General features: G+C 57.8%; 7 protein-coding genes across 7 annotated transcripts; 4 read left to right on the top strand and 3 right to left on the bottom strand.

The window, feature by feature from the left end:
• Nucleotides 1-355: 355 nt before the first annotated feature.
• Nucleotides 356-3,184, bottom strand: VPS34 (Phosphatidylinositol (PI) 3-kinase; the record flags this gene model as incomplete). The annotated part of the gene is made up of 3 exons (XM_066773562.1): nt 356-2,922; nt 2,966-3,072; nt 3,126-3,184. 3 exons carry the CDS (start codon nt 3,182-3,184, stop codon nt 356-358), a joined length of 2,733 nt encoding a protein of 910 aa, XP_066636129.1.
• Nucleotides 3,185-3,554: 370 nt separating this feature from the next.
• SLS55_002075 (uncharacterized protein) lies at nt 3,555-5,146 on the top strand (the record flags this gene model as incomplete). Its single annotated transcript, XM_066773561.1, has 3 exons — nt 3,555-3,978; nt 4,034-4,909; nt 4,962-5,146. The coding sequence occupies 3 exons, from the start codon at nt 3,555-3,557 to the stop codon at nt 5,144-5,146; spliced, it is 1,485 nt and encodes a 494-aa protein (XP_066636128.1).
• A 1,650-nt stretch (nt 5,147-6,796) lies between these two features.
• SLS55_002074 (uncharacterized protein) lies at nt 6,797-7,955 on the top strand (the record flags this gene model as incomplete). Its single annotated transcript, XM_066773560.1, has 2 exons — nt 6,797-7,000; nt 7,053-7,955. The coding sequence occupies 2 exons, from the start codon at nt 6,797-6,799 to the stop codon at nt 7,953-7,955; spliced, it is 1,107 nt and encodes a 368-aa protein (XP_066636127.1).
• Nucleotides 7,956-8,217: 262 nt separating this feature from the next.
• On the top strand, nt 8,218-9,621 carry SLS55_002073 (uncharacterized protein; the record flags this gene model as incomplete). Its single annotated transcript, XM_066773559.1, has 2 exons — nt 8,218-8,225; nt 8,517-9,621. The coding sequence occupies 2 exons, from the start codon at nt 8,218-8,220 to the stop codon at nt 9,619-9,621; spliced, it is 1,113 nt and encodes a 370-aa protein (XP_066636126.1).
• Nucleotides 9,622-10,416: 795 nt separating this feature from the next.
• Nucleotides 10,417-12,673, top strand: SLS55_002072 (uncharacterized protein; the record flags this gene model as incomplete). Its single annotated transcript, XM_066773558.1, has 2 exons — nt 10,417-10,420; nt 10,686-12,673. 2 exons carry the CDS (start codon nt 10,417-10,419, stop codon nt 12,671-12,673), a joined length of 1,992 nt encoding a protein of 663 aa, XP_066636125.1.
• Nucleotides 12,674-12,807: 134 nt separating this feature from the next.
• On the bottom strand, nt 12,808-14,256 carry SLS55_002071 (uncharacterized protein; the record flags this gene model as incomplete). Its single annotated transcript, XM_066773557.1, has 1 exon — nt 12,808-14,256. The coding sequence occupies one exon, from the start codon at nt 14,254-14,256 to the stop codon at nt 12,808-12,810; it is 1,449 nt and encodes a 482-aa protein (XP_066636124.1).
• Nucleotides 14,257-15,640: 1,384 nt separating this feature from the next.
• Nucleotides 15,641-17,896, bottom strand: CRN1 (Coronin-like protein crn1; the record flags this gene model as incomplete). The annotated part of the gene is made up of 6 exons (XM_066773556.1): nt 15,641-16,465; nt 16,517-16,631; nt 16,684-17,145; nt 17,194-17,314; nt 17,437-17,550; nt 17,863-17,896. The coding sequence occupies 6 exons, from the start codon at nt 17,894-17,896 to the stop codon at nt 15,641-15,643; spliced, it is 1,671 nt and encodes a 556-aa protein (XP_066636123.1).
• Between the last annotated feature and the right edge of the window lie 1,059 nt (nt 17,897-18,955).

Genomic DNA, 18,955 nt, shown 5'->3' with positions numbered 1-18,955 from the left:
GCCGCCCATTCTCTCTCTCTTCCATCCTCGGCTCTCTTTGCCGTTCAGCTTAGATCGAGTGGCAGTGCAGTGCTGGCTCCGTCGCCGTATCCGCCGCCTCCTCCACCTCCTCTCCAACGGGTGACCGACGGTGGCTTACCGCTCGCTCCCACTCACACGCAACGAGTCAAGAAACAGGTACAACCCTCGTACACATCATGAACATCTCCTCAATTCGGGTATCATACGGTTATTATGCAAACCACCGCCACCATCACCGCTCTACCAAATCTCTCGTCTTAGCATGAGGAAAGAAGAAAACGCAGCTAGATCACCCAAACACAAGACAACAACCGCCCGCCCGCCCGCTCTCCCCTCACGCCCTCCAGTTCTGCACGAGCCCGTGCAGTCTATCGATAACGAGCGGCATGACGGCGTTCAGCGAGTCGGAGATCAAGCCTTCGAAGTGCCTGATGGCCTCCTCCTCGGTCAGGTCCAGACACATGCGCTCCTGGACCTTCCAAACCGCCTTGTCGCGCTCGATCTTGATGTCGGGGATGTTGGCGTCGCGCATGAGGCTGAACAGGTTGAGGATGAGGCTGCTCTGCTTGCGCAGCGTCGTGTAGGCGGTGAAGCAGTAGTTCTTGAAGGCGGTGAAGTTGTCGTGCTGCGGCCCGCCCATGCCCGCGATCATGAGGTTGTCGAGCTTCATGAGGGGCGCAAACGGCTTGGGGTCGCGCCCGAGGATGTAGCCGAAGTCGGCGTGGAAGAAATGGCCGTCGGGCGCGAGGAGCAGGTTGTCCAAATGGCGGTCGCCCACGCCGAGCAGGTACGTGATGACGCAGTAGCCGGCGCACGATTTGACGTATGTGTCCATGGCTTCTTTGCGCACTCCAAGCGGCGAGCTGTCGTCTGGGTTGTTTGCCCGCAGGTACGAGAGGATGCTGTCTTGGCCTCGGTATTTGGTGACGGCCGCGGCCAGAGGTGTGCTGGGCACGAACTGGACGGCGCCCGCTGTGGTCGATGTGGCCAGGATGCGGTATGGGGAGAGCTTGAGGTCCAGGTTCTCCAGTCGCAGTAGCCTATCCATAAGTGTGATGATTTGTATGACCAGTTGATCCTGGCGGAGGTCGTCGCCCGTCTTGAAGATCACAGGATACTTCGCACCCGTCGTCGTCTTGAAGTTGATGAGAAGCGGGAAGAGCGAAGACTTGAAGACGTTGCAGTCGTCGGGGAACACGCTGACGACCTCAACAGTCGGGTCCAGAGGAAGTGGTAGAGGCGGGTCGATGTTCATAAGGTCGTTCTTGGGGTCAGCAAGGAATTGCTTCAGACTCTCAATCTTCTGTGGCCTGCCATCCCTCGAGAATCTGATTTCCTTCGAGATCTTGGACAGGACAGTGATGAGTTCACCCTGCCTAAGCAGCACCTTGCGCTTGGCCGGGCCATCCTCAGCTTCCATAAGTGTCGTCATGAAGTCATATTCTACCTTGGCGAACAGCTTTCGGTGCTCCGTGCCTTGCTCCGGGCTGCGATCATCGCATTCTACCATGAGATACCAGTGGAAGAAAGTGCCCAGCCTCAGGTTCCCGGAAGCACGATTGATCAAGAAGCGAGCCAATGAGGAATGCTGAGTAGGTTCGCCCTCCGAATCCGTTTCGACGGGCTCGAACTTCAATGCCTGCACAAGTTGAAGAAGATAGAGTTGCAGTTCGCCGTCGTCGGCTTTGCGCAATCGATCAACGGCGAACGACCGGACAGCGGGGTGATCAAACATGGGACCGAGAATCTCGAGAGCATCATCTACGTCAATATCGGTCCATTTTGATAAGAGTTGTACAGCTTGTCGAGCTTCGCCAGGTTCATGCCAAGACACAGACTTGACAAATTTGGTGAGGGCGCGCTTGTCTCTTGTCAAATGGTGTCTGAACTTCCATACCATATCCTTGTCGTCGGAACTTAGCTCATGTGTGGGGCCGTAAGACATGATGACGTTCAGTTCATCACGAGCCTTGGCGTTCGGCTTCATATCGCGGTCCATCACTCCGGTGCGATGGTTGCGTACCAGCCTCCTATGCTTGCTTTCCGCGGGATTGTCTCGAATGCCGACTTCTGGGTCATAGATCCTGATAAGCCTGCCAATCTCGGGATCGTCGTCGTTGACACCGCCATTGATACCTGGGCCGAACGAAACTTCTGGAGGAGGTTTCAGACGGACGTCGCCAATGGAAGATGACTGCTGCATGGTGGAGACAGGCGGGGCCGGATATTCGCGGTCGGTGAAAACGATGGGGTGGTCGAAGCGGGGGAACTCGACGTAAATGAAAAACTTGTCCTCGTCAAGACTCTCCTCATCTGAGCCCTCATCGTCCTCCTCTCCGTCGGGCTTGGGTGCATGCGTCTTTCTTCCGTACTTGGGTCCACTGCGATAGGTACTGCGCTCAAGTTGCTCCATTTTGCGGAAGACCATTTGATCCAGCCACCTATTCTCGGGTATCTCCCCCATCTCATGCTTCTTCATCAGCACTTCCAGACGTTCCATCTCCGTCATATCCGGGTCCGCCTCCTCGGCGAGCTTCCCATTTCTACGGTTGCGACGGCGTGGCGGGATGAGGTGGGGTGTAGTCGAAGACGAAAGGCCATCGGCGGCCTTCTGGAGGTGAATGCGGCACCTTTGCCTGCCTTTCTGTAAAGTGTTGTCCTTGTCGAAGAGAGGTATTGTCGTGCCCCCAAAAGGCGCAGCGTGGATCTGGCTATTCTCGGTGGGCGAGAGGTCCCACACAGTGATGGCGAGCAGCGACGACTGCGGTATGGTCTCGTATGATATGGGGAGGGTCAACCACTCATTCCAGGTGCGGCTGGACTTGAAGGACTTGTAGCTGGTCTGGACGGGAACGGTGAGTGGTTTGCTGTCGGCCCATAGCTGTGCGGTGACGAAGAGCTCTGAGTGGGGGCTGTGGTGAGTTAGACATGCACAGCTCAAGACCAGGATGGCGTGAGGCTTGCCTCAGGTTTGAGCCTCTGTGTCTCAGCTCAGGGTGCTTCAGCAGGGTCGAGAAAGCAATGGGGTTCTGGTGGCCGTCGAGGTTGTTTCTAGTGGCAGTTTAGCATCAGTGGCTTGGGCTTTTCGGGAGCGGACAACCGACATCCTCACATGGACTGGCAGCTCGAGCGCCGACGAGCTCGCAAAGGAAAAGGGCTCCATGGCGCGTGGACGGCGGGAATGTGGGGTGTGGGAGGTTGTCGAGCTACCCATCAGCCTAGCTGCGGGCCAGCACTGCGCACGGGCCAGGCGGTGAGGTAGCTCCGCGCGGGCTGCCCACTCTCCAGATCGCGTCGCGGTCGCGCCCCACGAGCCTCATCAACGTCAGCAGCGCGTTGTCTCTCCCGCCGCCTGCAACATCCCGCGACAGCACATCAGACATCCAAATAATAGGCAGTCGCACCGTGGTGGCTCCTTCCGTTTCATTTGAGCCTTCGGTCTTCGGCCACCTGCCTCACGGCTGTGCCTTGTCGGGCCTCCTTCCGTGCGCGCCGCTCCGCCGCTTCTTCTGTATAACAATCTCGTCGTTGCCATGGCACGGTTAAACAACAGCGTGCCGGCGTCCACTCCTGACGTCGATTCAATCTATCGCGACCGCACGCCAGACGCGGACGCGTCGTCGGCGCCTTACCGAGTCGCTCGCTCTCACACTGCGTACTCTACCATCGCCTCACCTCCCGACGCGTCCAGCGACAAGGAAAATTACTCCCACGGCCAATCCGTCCGCACGGCTAAGGGCAAGGCACCAATGCACCCACCCTCAATACCAACCCCCACGTCAGACAATGGCGAGACGCCAAATAAACGGAGAAGGCTGCACGATCGCGAAGCCTCACTTGCGACAACAATCAACGATGAGCCTATTTCCGATCTCCAGTACTACAATCCCGACCAGAACCCCGAAGAGCGCCGCGTGCTGCGTCACGACCTCCGCGCGAATCTACGCGACTTTAATGGTGAATTCTAATCCCGTCGTCTTCAACGACATTGGACAAAGCTAACGTACTACAGACGATCGTGATGCGCTTATGGCTGGCAACAACGACCTGCTGGTCGGGTACATTGAGAAATCCAATGCTTTGATGCATAGGGTGAAGCAGACTGCCGACGCTACCCTCGATGCGCGCTTCCTGGTGGCTGCCAGTGACCTGACGCTGAAGAAAACCACTGCCGCGGTCATGGGAGCCAATTCTACCGGCATTGACCTGGATGAGTTCGTGTCTAAATGTATTCTGTTCATGCAAAACAACGGCCACGTCGAGGAAGATGATCCAGCCCATACGCAAGCTGCTTCAACTCAAGCACATTCCCGGAAACGGGCCCGGCGAGCCGACGCCGACAGCGATGACGAACATGAAGAGACTGGCGACGCTCTTGCTTGGGATATCCTAGGTGAGCGCGCTTGTTTTCAAAACAATCGTCGCCCTCCCGTGCCCGGCTTCCTTCTCGGACCTCTCTCAGTGCAGAAGCGTGTGAGAGCCACGCAAACGCAACGACGCGCTCGCCTTCGACGGGACCCGCAGCTTGAGAGACGACCTGAGTCCCTTGAACCAGAGGATATCCAACGACCGGAGAATGCAAATCTAGTTACCTTGGTTAGGAAAATTCGTGGAGAGCTCATGTCTGTGCTTGAACGCCGGCAAGAAGCAGTCAATGACGAGCTAAGCGATTATCCTGGTGACCCGCCGGAAGATGTCATCGATGGTGCCATGGAGAAGCACGGGATCACGACAACGGAAGAGGAAGACCCAGCCATGTCGCTGTTCGAATTCGCTATCAATCCACAATCATTTGGACAGACGGTGGAGAATCTCTTCTACACCAGCTTTCTCATCCGTGAAGGCAGCGTGAGGGTGGTAAAGGATAAGCACGGCTTGCCCGTAATTTGTAAGTGTCGTCCTGTTTATTCTACGGAGAGCGATATATTAACTCGCTGCAGGTCCATCTGAATCGCGCGGACTAAACGAGCAAGGTGCTCAGAACGTTTCGAGACACCAAGCTGTGTTCAGCATTGACTATCAGACGTGGCAGAAGTTCATCCATGCCTTCGATATTAAGGAACCTGTCATTGCCCACCGTCAAGATGAGCAACCTACCCAGACCGTTCGCGGCTGGTATGGCTGATCCATGATGGAGGCTAGGTTGCTTTAAATGGTTGACAGTTATTGGTGCAGAGCTTGATGAGCTCACTGTACATATCCGCACCGGGACCATCATCTCCAATGTATGTCTGCCTTGGCTTTTATGTGTCGCTTTGGCTTTTGGAACGGAGATGAACTGCTTCAACCGAGTTGATATACGGGATCAAAAAGGCGTACGGGGGGTCTTCATGAGCGATTTTTCCATTTTCCGATAAACTCCAGCTTTCTTTTCCAATGAGAGGAAATATCATCCAATGCTACATGGCAACCGGTACATCATCACCCACCAGAACAGCCTGGCAATCTCTCTCCGCTCAAGCGTTCACAACACCACCCCCTCCAACACCTCCCCCAACGTCCTCCCCTCCCTCTCCGCCATCCCCTCCGCCCCCGGCTTCGCCTCCATCCCCACCCGATTATGCCACACCACCCGCTTGATCCCCGCACCCCTCGCGCCCGGCACATCCGCCGCGCTCCCCGCCACAAACAGCACCTCGTCGGCCCGCAGCCCCAACCGCTCCAGCACCGCCGCGTACGCGCCCCGCGCCGGCTTGTACCACCCGCTCTCCTCGGCCGTCACGACGACGTCGAACACGGGAGGGTTCCCGTCCTCGTCGAACAACCCCGCCGCACCCCTCCCCAGCCCGTCCGAACAGTTCGTCGCCACCGCCAACGCGTACCCCGCGCCCTTCAGCCGCCGCAGCAGTGCGCCCGCCTCCGGCCACGGCGCCAGCCAGGAGACGTAGTTGGCCAGCAGCGCGTCCGCGGCGGCGGAGGGGGCGGGCAGCGCGGGCGTTGTGAGCTGCGCCGCGGTGTGGACGAGCGTCGCGTACGGGGTGTAGGCGCCCGTGGTGTAGGTTAGCGAGAGGTAGGTCTGGCGCCAGGCGTGCGCGAGTTGGGTGGTGGTGTGGGACGGGGATGGGGATGAGGAAGTGGTGGGGGGCAGCGTGCTGGAGACGGCGCGCTCCCAGGCTGTCCAGCTGTCGAGGAGGGCGGTGAGGAGGTCGAAGATGATGGCTTTGGGGCGGGGGTTGGAGGGGGCGGTGGTGGTGGTGGTGGGGGCGGAGTGTGGGGTGGACATGGTTGTTTGGGTGAGGTGAATCGGAGTGGTCGAGGGAGGAATTGATGGCTAGAAGCACTTGTGATATCTTTCTTGAGTGTACGTGACGAGGTGAGGTCGTGCTGCGGATAAATAAATAGTTGGAGGAATGGTTAGTGCTGACTGCCTTTCTGGGGTAGCTTGGTGGAATTGCCGAGCGCTTCGAGGAAGTCGGGTGAAGTAGGAATCCAGGCTAAATTCGCACGGCGGTCTGTCACGACTCTGAAACTCTGACTAACAGGATGATGTGATGCATGAAGATCGACTTCTGGCGTTGTTGCTCTCACGGCAAGGCTCACGAGTCACAGTGCACCAGCCCGGCGTCGCTTTCGGCCACGACTTTCAGCACAACGTGTCACAGTCTTAGCGAGACACCCGACACTTCCCGTTTGTTCGGCTCCCGCCCCTCCCTTCACCTCGTTCCTCACTATTCCGAACACCTCATTGGTGAACAATCTTGACCGGAACAGGGCATTGTTCCTTTCTCGCTATTGTCCTGACTCACTCTGACTCAATCTACAGCCGTGTGAGCTCATGGCCTCCAGGGGGATCGTCGACGACCCCGCAGCGGATCTCAAGAAGGGCATGCTTGACCACTTCAACCGCGGTCTACGAAAAGATGCATCCACTGATGTAATTCTATTCTGCTGGGGTCATATCTTCCATGTTCATCGAAACGTCCTCACCTGGCAATGCAAGTTTTTCAAAAACGCATTCAACCCCACTCTCGGCTTCAAGGTAAATAGGCCTCGTGGTGTTGACAAGGCTCGCATTCTAAGACATTCATCAGGAAGCCCGATCTGGGGAGATTGAGATGAATGACGACTACTACGACAACATCTACGCGCTCCTCGAGTACCTCTACACGTACGACTACAAGGTGGTGCTGTCGGGCGAAGAACGCGGCCCGGTGCCAGAACTGCGCTTCCACGTCAAGATCTACGCCACCGCAGACCGCTACGACGTGCCGAAGCTCAAGAATCTCGCGCGCACCAAGTTCAGCCAGACGTTGGAAAACGCGCGCATACACGACGTGCAAGACGGCCTGTACAAAGTGCTGAAAGACGTCTACACGACGACCCCCGATACTGACCGCGGCCTCCGCGACCTCGTACTCCAGTACTGCGCAAGCCACAACGAGATGGTGCTCGGCAAGCGCAAGTTCGTGAAGACGGCGGATAGGCTGCCCGGCTTCTGGAAGGAGGTGTGCCGGAATATGCTGGAGGTCGTGAACGAAGACCCGAACCTCTACTGTTGCATCGAATGCGGATACACCGAGGAATGCTGCGCGGCTTGCGAGCCCTTTTGCAATAGTTGCGGGAGGGTGTTTTCGTCGACTGATATTGTGGCGGACTCGGATGTGGACTCGGACTCTTCTCTGGAAGGCACTATCAGAGCAGGTGTTAGCAGCAGCAACGGCAGTCAGGCTCGAAGCGCTGATCAGCAGACAACACAAACGCGTGATGGTATTGGCCGAGCACAGGAGACGGCACGCCCTTCGGCCTCGGCGATTACTCATGACGAGCTGACAAGAAGACGGCATTCCGTGGGAGTTTTTACATCGCGGAGCCAACCTTCGTTGGAAGGTGTTCACCGGAAGAGGAAGCTTCCCGATACAGCTCCGGACAACAGAGATGGCGGAAGCGCACCACGTTGGTCGATGAGCCCATCAAACAAGAGAAAGCAGACATGACCACTCTAAACACCATGATGATGTGGACCGGCGAGCCTCTGGTTCATAATTGCTATTTTCTTGCCCCTGATATTGCAAAACTTACCCTGCCACCGGGCTACAAAAGGACTGAGCCTCCTCATATCGGTCGGTATAGCGTGACACATGATCATTCACGTGCCAAATTGCTGCCTGGCGTCGGACGTCGGACGTCGGACCCCTGCTGTGCACGGTCCTACCTGGCTTAAACAACATTTGGTTTGTTTACATTTCCACGCCAGCCATGTCAATGTCGAAAGCATTGGCAGAAAAATATGCTGTCCAGTTCAGAACCTCACCTGACACGTCCAGCTCCAAAGAACGTCCATGTGCCATCGGCCTTGGAGCGAGGCTTGCAAAAGTAAGTCATGCCCGGGACGGTCAATGTCTACATGCCAACCGATGACATCCTGAATAGTCACGTCTTAGATCGCTTCCCCAAGAGCTCATGGACGGACCTCGTCATCCTTTCTGGTGGTGTCGAATTCAATGTTCACAAAAACATACTCTGCTGGCAGTGTGACTTCTTTCAAAATGCCCTAGACCCGAGGAAAGTGTTCAAGGTAAGGCAGACTTCAATTCCATCACCTCTACTACCCAGAGAGTTCCTCTGACTTTGAAATCGGCTCAGGAATCGACCACTGGCATAATCCACATGGACGACGAACCCGCCCAACTCATCGAAAGCTTCCTCCAATTCTTCTACACCGGCAATTACAAACCGCACTTCACACTCTCCTCCTGCTCCTCTCCGGACGATTCGGCCTCCAAACTCATCAACTTCCACATCGCCATGTACCAACTCGCCGAAAAATACACCGTTGGGGCCCTCCAACCCGTCGCCGCCCGTCACTTCGCCGCCGCTCTCGACGAGCTCGACCTCTACACCCCGTCCCGCTTCGACGCGCACGCCATCGATCTTCTCCACGCCGTCTACACGTCCACCCTACGCAACCACGGCCCCCACCTCCGCGAGCATGTCACTACCGCCGTCTTCCAGACCAACCCGCTTCGCCGCTGCTTCGTGCAGAGCAGAGCCTTCGTCGCCCTCGCCGACGCCTATCCCGAGATATGGAAGGACTTCCTCACAGGCGTGCTGGGCCTCGTCCACATCAGCGCCGATGCCGATTTTGTCGGCTACTACAATGTCGACGACTACGAGGGGGAGGGCACCGCCAGCCCGCCCTGGAGCCTGCGCGGTCCCCGCTTGGCGCCGTTCGCGCTCGTCGACGTGGACAGTCTGTGGCGCACGTGCGAGGACCTGCCCGAGGACCGCCGCGCGTGGACGCGGGCGGTGCTGATGCTGAGGAGCGAGAGGAAGGAAGATTGCCTCGGGCACCGATTGAACAAGGCGGTACTGACGTGGCGGATGAACGAGCTCCGACGGTCGGCGAGACCGGCCGCGTACTGGAAGAGGTGGGTCCGCGCGTTGATGGGGGTGCAGTGCGATCCGAAGGCGTATCGCTGCGAGGGCGGCGGTGGGTGTGGGGACGTGTTTGAGTGGGCGTTGCCGACGAAGGCGGCGAGGGACGATCTGTGGCCGTGTAGGGCGTGCTGGAAGATGAAGAAGACGATTGATGAGTGGGAGGATTGTGTGGTTTTTGGAGATGGGGAGGGGGAGGGGGAGGGTATGGTCGTCGATGATTAGGGTGACGACTGGGCCACGTGCCTCCAAGCATTCGACTTTACTACCGACCAAACGAAATGGATGCATCATTCGCTTCTCTCCTGAAATACCCTCCCGAAGACGTTCCTCTAACTGATAGGGGAGAGGGGCAGTAAGTGGTGAGAAACTTTGGCTCTTTCTAGTTGCTGTGACTAATTCTTCATTTTATAGCCGCTTTATCAATGACTGCTGATGTGAATCTCAGAGCGGACGTCTACAACTCCCTCCTCAATGTCGACAAAATTGCAACATGGTCAGCACCGTATCATAAGTGTCCATCTGGTAACTGTACATAAGGAATAGTCAGCAGTATTGGAGTCTGCACTGATCAGTGATCTCTGTGCAGACGTCAGCAAGCATTTGTCACCGTTAAAATGTTCAACTTTACCATCATACGCGAACCCACAGAATACTTACACCAACTGTATGACTAACCTACCCGGGAACTTTTCAGCCTCATATTTGGCAGATGGGACATTGAACAACTCATTAATATTCCCATGGCCCCTCGAGTCATTTCCCTACACGAAAATCGCTTTCATTATACAAACGATCTGAACCGAGGGGCCCCTCATGGACATATTCAGGCCGACCGAGTGCGGAATTGACTTTTGCATCCATAGTTGGAGTGATTCGGTGGCAGTGGGCAATTTCCAAGTAGAGTTTGGTCTCCAGTTCCGTACGTGCGCCGCACTTCCCTGACCATCTCTGAGATGTCTGCTCTGAGACGTCGCTCGGAAGGCTCTATAGCGGGATAGCATGGCGCTGGATTTTGCCATGAGTGACGTGAGAGGCCGCCCTCCCAGCAATAGCGGGGTAATGCACAGCGTGATGGCCCCCACTGCTGACACAGCCACAGCCATAGGGTGACACGTCAGGAAAACTCATAAGAGAATGTCAGCTTGATAATGGCGAAGTTGAATTTCGTTTTTCCTTTCGGTCACCGCCACATACCATGACGAACAACGAGATATGCGACTGCGCGAAGCCCGACGTACGTGGGAGTGGCTTCGGGTCCCTTTGTCTCGGCTGCGGCCGTGATATAGCTTCGGAAGAGGAGGAGCTTGCGGTCTCGCCTCCTTCAGAATTATTGGACGACAACTCTGAAGACGAAGATTACGACGGATACGACGAAATAGGACCATCTGATACATTGCCGGCAGCTTTGCCGGATGCCGAGTACTACGAATCAGACCCGGATTCCGAAGACACGGCTTTCCGTCACAGACCCATCGAGCTCAGCTCCGACATTCGCCTGATCCGATTACTACCCAACGGGACGTACGGGGATGAAATCTGCTGCAACATCGTCCATGCAAAACTGACGGATTGCGAGGGGCTCTACGAAGCGCTGTCGTACACCTGGGGCAACCCGCTCCAACAGGAGACAATGAGATGCAACAACACACGCTTCCTTGGAGTGACCCAGAACTGTGCCGACGCCCTGCGCGACCTGCGGCATCCCGTACACGAGCGCATCCTCTGGATCGATGCCATCTGCATCGACCAGTCCCAGATCCGGGAACGCAACCACCAGGTCTCACTGATGAGCGACATCTACTCCAAAGCCAAACGGGTCGTGATATACACCGGCAAAGAGTACAGTGCCCTCCAAGAGCACCTCGGCGTCCTCGGCAGCGGCAGCACACGGCAGCTCGGCTCGGACGGCGCGCAGTTCCAGCACCACGTCAGCGTCTTCCTGTCACGCGAATGGTTCCGGCGGGTGTGGGTGCTGCAGGAAGTCGCCATGGCGCGCGAAGCCGTCATCCTCTTCGGCGGCGGGCAGCAGTCGCTCAACTGGACATACCTCTCCATCGCCCGCCTGGCCGCCCTGGGCGTCGACGCCGTCGACACCCTCGGCGCGACACCGCCCGTGCTCCAGCTCGCGCAGGCCGAGTACAAGCCGCTCAAGGACATCATCTCGCTCCTTAACGTCGCGGGGTCCTGCCAGTCGTCGGACCCACGCGACAAGATCTACGCGCTCCTCGGCCTGCTCGACGGCGCCAATGATCTCGGCCTCAGCGCCGACTACGGCAAATCCGTCGAGGACCTGCACCAGGAAGTCACCGTCCTGGCCATCAAGACGTACAACCACCTCGACATCCTCACCTACGTGCTCGCGCGGTCCGTCCCCCGTGTCACCGACGACGGCGAGGAGGAGGACTACTTCATCCCGCACACCACCTGGGTGCCCAACCTGCACAACCTGCCGCGCGAGGCCTCGCTCGCGCGCTGGCGCAGGACAACCGCCACCCCCTACGCCACGGAGTCGGTGGCGGGATTCGCCCACCTCGCCTCTGCCGCCAATGCCTCCGCCCGCTCCCCGCGGCGGCTCGCGCTGCAAGTCGAAATCCTCCCGCTGGACCGCACCGACGTCGTGGAGTTGGAGGGCCACCAGCGCGGCGCCATGTACCTCTCCAACAACAACAGCAGCTCGATGGAGCACGTCACCTTCGTCGACGTCGGCGGCCCTTCGCAGCAGGCGGGTACGTTCGTGGCGACGGCGAAGGACGTCCGCGACGCGCTGCTGTCGCGGGGCGTCCTGCACGAGCAGTTCGTGCTCGGCGGCGGCGGCCGTTCGGAGGAGGAGCAGGAGCAGGAGCGGTCAAGCAAGTTCTGGGACGGGTGTGCCGTGTTGTGGGGCGGTGAAAGCGATGGGTACGGGCACGCCGTGAAGAGCTTGAAAAAGTTCAGCGGCGGCAGGCAGGTCCGCGTCACGATGCGGTCGGTGGCGATCTGCCCGAACGCCATGTCGCGGAAGGACGTGATATGCGCGGTGAGGGGGGCGAGCGTGCCGTTCGTGCTGCGGCGCACCGGGGAGGGGCCGGGCTGTTTCCAGGTCGTCGGCGAGTGCTACCTGCACGGCTTCGCGGCGGCGTCGGCGTCGTGTGCGGCGGACGATTACGAGCGGTTGCTAGGCGCGTATCGGAAGTACTTTGACGGGTGGCAGGCGTGGGAGATGCCCGAGTTCTTCGACATGGGGACGGTTGATGGGGAAGGGCGGTTGCCGTGGACGCGGGTTTCGTTGGTTTGATGGTATTGTTCTATCTCATGGCTTTGGACCCGGGTTTTGCTCAGACATGCGAGCCGTGTGCTCTCTTTTCCTCCTCCTCCTCCTCCTCCTCCTCCTCCTCCCTCCTTCACGTCCCGATATCGCCGTGTGTCTCCTCAACCCTTGTACAGTGCGTCCATCCTGACTTGCGGGAGAGGCTTGTCCGAGGTTCCGGCATGACATATCCCGTCTTCAGACTCGCCCTTGTGTCCCCAGAACATGGTTTCATACCATTCGTCGACCAAATCCGCCAGGGTTTGCAAGTGGCCGTACGTCGCCGGCAACGGCCCCTTTGGCTTCCGGAACGAGATGTAGGTGACGAACACGAGAAAGACGGCCCAAGCGGCGGCGAGGTACACGAGCTGCGGACAGAGCATGAGCAAGCCCTTATCGCCCATGAAGACGGCCATGCCGTATATCCAGTGGACGAACGGCTTCATCAGCGTCAACGCGAGCGTCTCCCAGCCGAAGAAGGCGAAGATTGCGCTCGTGCGGCTGGTGTTGGACCCTTTGGCCGTGGCGACGGCTCTCCATGCCTGCATCTCGTCGCGAGACACCGTGACGAGGAGCTCGGCGCAGTGCAGGCCGATGGTGATGATTGACTGGATGAAGATGGAAAAGGGCACTTGCATCCATATGTACGCGTCCTCGAATCGTGCGATGCTGTGAGATAGGAAACCGAGGACCACGTGGGGCGCGTAGCAAAAGCCGTCGACAAATATTCTGCAGTCCTTTGGGATGAAGGACCAGGATCCGGCACTCGTTTGGGTTTTGCTGAAGAAGAATACAAGGGATGTCCAGATGATGAGGGCGGCGAAGACGGCGTACTCTGCCCACAGGATGATTGCTACTTGTCGGTGTGCGTCGTATGCGGACTTTTGCTTCTCCTTCGGTGCGAGCGGTGCCATGTGTTGGTGGTCTTCGTGGACGGGATGCATGCAACGGCCTTCGTTCCTGAAGCCTGGATCTAGAGCAGTGACCGCGGCCGCGAAATTGAGAGGATTCGAACTCCATGTCGGAAAGTCATCGGAATAGGGAAGGGACCAGAAACTTATCGAAGTCATGGCCAAGAGCGCTAGTCCCAAGTAGATGAAGGCAGCTCCCGAAGTGACGAAGAACACGCGGTCGTCTACGGGTTCCTCCTGGATGATTGCAGGCGTTGCGGCGTAACAAACCGACAGAGCAAGCAGATAGGTCAAGTTGAAGATACGACCGTTCGGCCAAGATCGTTTCGCGAAAGTGAAAAGTCGGAGGTTTGCATTGTATTCGAGGGATCCGTCGGCAAGCAAGGCCCATTTGAGGGAAGTGTTGTGGATGAAGCCTAAGCACTCGGTGCTAAGCGTGATGATTCCGTTGACGGCGAGAGGGATGAGGTATTTCGTATTGACCGGCACGGAAATCGTCCACGGGTCTTCGTATGTTCTGGTGGTAATCCCGGAGACAAGAAATGTTATAGAAAGCACAAGGGAAAGGATCAGACCAGCTACACACATCTTGCGAGCGGCTGAGTCCTGGTTGACAACCCATCCCGGAACTTCTGAAGCAGGCCCTAGAGAAGATATCATGTTGAGAAAGGGTGGGGCGATGACATAAAGAAAGGCTCGAGAACCCGCGGCGGGCTCAATATAAAGATACATTTACCGTGGACGGAATCTGCGGAAGGCTGACCAGGGGTGTCTTTGTGGAACAACGCTGCTGAGAAGCTGTGACCTTGTAGTGTCGTACATAACCAGGCAACAGGGAGAATGACCCAAGATGTGGAGCACAACATCATGGTCAAAAGCCTTGAATGGGTCATGAGCAGAGTTCGTTCCTGCCCAGGCCAAATTCCAATGGGAAATCCAAGATTAAAACGTCATGTATGATGCATTTCAAGCTTGTGACACAGGCGAATCAGTGAATTCAAGTGCTGAATGCACTGCTCCATCTCCATATTTCGAACATTCTAAAAATACCACCATTTTCCAGGAACAAGGAGGCCTGCAGCAATGATCCCCAACTCAAGAACGAAGCAATCCCACGTCATCCGATCCAGCCGAATGGCCCTGCGAGGCAGCCCTGGTGCTCCCATCGTCGTCCACGGTCGTACACTCAGCCCCTCGGCTCTCCTCACACTGCTGCGCCTGACACCCTCCCTTCAATTTCCAGCCTGAACAAAATCCCTTTCCCGCCGGCGGAACTTAGGCAAATGCCCTGAAAGCGGGATACGTATAACCAAAAAGAAGCTTCGCATAAGCCGTTACATCGGCCAGTCTTTGCCATTTATACTACTTCTTTCTTTTACTTTTCGACCACAAAGCCCACTGATGGGAAGGAATAAACAAAAACACGCAATATTCACACCACGCACCACAATGACACCACGGACAACACACTTCAAGCGAACAGGTAAGAAGACGAAGAACATAGGCATAGTGATAGGAAAACCCTCCCCCTCCCCCTCCCCTTGTACTCTCAAACATCCAGACACAGCAAACAGCACACTCATTCAGACACACGCATGGACGGACGGACGGACGGACAGACACAAGACAGGACCCACAGGACAAATCGGACAGGACAGTGCGCGGGGGGGAATCTAAACAAGCAGCGCCACCAAGCCTCAAAGCCTCAAAGCATCCTCCCCCTCCCTTCCACTCCTCCTGCTCCCGCTCCAACAACGACAACGACAACGACAGCAACAACGACACCACCTTGCGCCACCCACTCCCTTCTATTCGCCCATCACTTCCAAACCTACCACAACCAACCTCCCTTTCTATCCAGCAACAGCGAGTAGTAAACAAATACACCCTCCGCCAACCGAACACCGGACGAGACGAGACGAGACAAGAGACCGTCTAGCGTGAAGCGTCATGAGGAGAAGGATGATAATGATGATGATAATGGAAAAGCAGCTTTCCCCTCCCTTTACTCCCTTTCAAGAAGCCTCCGCACATTTCAAGAAACTCATGAGCGAGCCTCCTCAAGCTCCAGCTCGAGCTGCCTGATACGTTCGTCCTTCTCGCCGCCGGCGCTGATGTCAGCAACCTTGCTCTTCAGCAAGTTGACCTCGGCGGTGAGGTGCGTGATCTGCTCGAGCTGGCTCGTCATCTGCGAGCCCTGGCTCTCGAGCATCGACTTGATCTCCGAGAGGTAGTCTTTGATGCCGGCCGCCGCGCTGCTGGCCGCACCCGACGACGTCGACGCCGAGCGGGGAGTTTCCTTGACGGGCTCCGGCTCGGGAGCTGCGGCAGCGGCAGCGGCAGGTTCGGGCTCCGGGGGTCCGCGGACCTTCTCCTCCTGGCGGGCCGCGGTGAAGGATTGGCGCTCGGCAGGCTTCTGGATTTCCTCGAAGCTGGAGTCGTCGTCGGCGGGTTCGGCCTCCTCCTTGTCGGCGAACTTGGCGGCTGCGTCGGCCATGGAAGCTTTGTTCTCGTTGACCGAAGGGGGCGGGCCGCGGGAGATGGGGGCGGGAGTCGGCTCGGGCGTGGGCTCGGGCTTGGGCTCTGCCTTTGGTGCCGGAGCAGGGGCAGGGGCAGGGGAGGGCTTGTATTCGGAGGGAACCTCCACGGGAGCCGTGCCTTCGTAAGCGGCCTCCAGCGAGAACTTGGGCGGAATGGCTTCCTTGCCGTCCCAGTATTCGGCCGCGGACATGCCAGGCTTGGTACCAGTGGCGGGAGGGTAGATGTCGCCCTGGAAGACTTCGGCACGCCTGGGGACGATGAAGGAAATGGGCTCGATGTAGTTGTCGTTGACGGTCTTGTAGGCGCGAGCGACTTCGTTGTCGTGAAGCTTCAAATTGTCAGCAGAATTGACGGGAACATTTCAAATCGATACACTCACGTTGACACCGCGCTTGGGCATGAAAGCAACGCCGCGCTGGGGATCGACAGACTTGTACTCGGAAATGAACTCGAACTTGTCGTTCTCGTACTCGAAATAGCGAATGTTGCCATCACTATACTCTCGTCAGTGCGGATCTCCTCACACGTGCGGATATTGCTCCTTACCCCTTGCCAGCAAGGTACAGCATGTTGGTACCATCGTCCCAGAAGGGCATGCAGACACCGGAAATGGAGTCGAGGATCTCGAAGCCGTTCAGCGGCTCTCTCGCGGCCCTGATATCCCACAGACCGAGCTGACGGTCACTCATCTTGGAGAAACCGGTGGTTGCGATCCTGTCGTGCTCGCCCATCCAGACGGCACGGCTGTTCTTCGCGCCGTTGTGGCCGGCGCCCTCGTGGACCGGCTTCTCCTGGCGCACATCCCAGATGCGGAGCTTCTTGTCGCGGCTGGTGGTGACGAGCTGAGAGCCATTGGCGCTGAAGGAGAGCGACTGGACCATGTCGTTGTGCCGCAGGGTCAGCTTGGGCTGGCCATGTTCGACGTCCCAGAGCTTGACGAGGTAGTCGCCCGAGGAGCTGGCGAGGACGTTCTCGGCGGAGGGGTTCCAAAGGACGTGTCCGACCTTCCTGTGTGGGCGCTTAGCAGAGCCCAGGGCGAGCAATAGAGCCAATTACCTGGTGTGGCCGGCCAACTTGACGGCGGGAGCGACATCCTGCGGCTCATCGGCATCGGTGTGGAGGGAGAAGTTCTCGGGCACCTTCCAGAGGAAGACCTGTCCACGTGTGAATATCTCGTCTCGAGCGTGCACAAGTATGGGAACCTCGTACCTTGCCGTCGTCGGAAGCGGATGCGATCACGTCGTCATTGAAGGGGTTCCTGCTCCTGCTCAGCCCGCATGCTTTGCATTATACACGCACGCGACAGCGCGTACCAGTCGGTATCGAGGACGGGGCCGGTGTGGCCGCGGAACAGGGGGAGGATGTCGGGCAGCTTGCCGCGCTCGTCGACGGGAATGACAACGAAAGCGCCTCCTCCGCCAGACTCGTAGTTGACAGCGAGGTACTTGGGGTTGGCCTGGGGCGAGCGGCGTCAGCGGGGCGGCGTCAGGAGGGCTTGGGCAGGTGGAGCGCGGACCTTGATGATGTTGCTGTCCCAGGCGTTTTTAGACAGGCGGAGGTTGTCGTAGCATTGTTCCTGGTGGCGGTCAGCGTCGCGGGCGGGGCATTCGGGCGGCAGGTTGGGCGTGCCTTCTTCGTCGAGCGTCCGAAGACGTGACCTGCATTCGCGCGCGTCAGCCATGGAGCCCCTCGCAGTGGGGAGGGCGGCGGGGAGAGGGCCCGTACGGTACTTGGAAGCTCTCACGAATCGGCCAGACATTGGGGCGGGTGGGTCGGGTGGTGGTGGTGGGAAATAGGGAAAACAAAGAATAGCTGGCTTCTTGACCCCCGACTTGTCTTGGTCTGGGGGGACCCGCCGTGAAGCTCGCCCCGGCAGCGTCGCAGCCGCGCGCGAGTAAGGGTTCCGCTGCAAACACCCGGCCTTGGCACGTTTGAACCCGCCCCACCGCCGATCACAGGCACACAACAACACATCCCCGCCGCGCCTTGCCCCTCTGGACTCTGCTCGCGTTCACAACACCACTCTCACGCCCCAACCGTCCCCGCGCCGCGCACACGTCGCACACACGTCGCACACACGTCGCGTCGTCCCATCCAATCGCTCCCTCCGCTGAGCTCAGCCACCCTGCCAGATGTCAAACCTCGAATGGTTCCAGCCCGGCGCCTCCGTCTGCAATCACATCTTTTCCTGGCGCCTTGTCCTCGTCGAACCGCCCGTCCTGTTTGCTCGGCCCAATTGTTGTGTGGCCCCCACGTCATCGCTCCGGCAACGGTGGGATGGTTGCATCCCTGCGTGCGACGTTCTGGTCCCGTGGAAGCCATCGCTCGACATGTTACCTCAAGCAGTCGAACATCTGGTGTCCTCGCATTCGCCATTGCCTGCTGCGACAGGAATTTGGAGGCGCCATTTGTTGAGGACCGCGTCTCGCCCTCCAACTCATGCGCTGCTTCCGTCATTTCATACTCGTGAGGGCTGACGCCAAAACATGTGTGATTCGTATCCCGCGGTTCAATTTCACTCTCCTCGCTAGCATGATTGCCAAATGCCGCTCCAACACTGCGTCCAGGGAAGCCTTTTACGATGCTTGAAGTGCCTATAGGGCTCATCCATGGGTGGTTATAGAACGGTATGCTGCGCATCCATCAGAAGCCTTCGATGGTCGTGTCGCCTACACCTCTACAAGCCTCTGCAATCATGGATGATGAGTTGACGAGTTTAAGAACGGAGAACTAACTTGCGCTTGATCCTTGATGAAGCCTGTCCTTGTTACAAAGACCTTCCGAGCAGCACCCTTGGTTTGCAGTTAAGCCCGAATAA

This window comes from Diplodia seriata (assembly GCF_021436955.1).
Source record: "Diplodia seriata strain FDS-637 chromosome Unknown scaffold_2, whole genome shotgun sequence".
Lineage (NCBI taxonomy): Eukaryota > Fungi > Ascomycota > Dothideomycetes > Botryosphaeriales > Botryosphaeriaceae > Diplodia > Diplodia seriata.
This window is presented reverse-complemented; position numbering and strand designations above follow the sequence as displayed.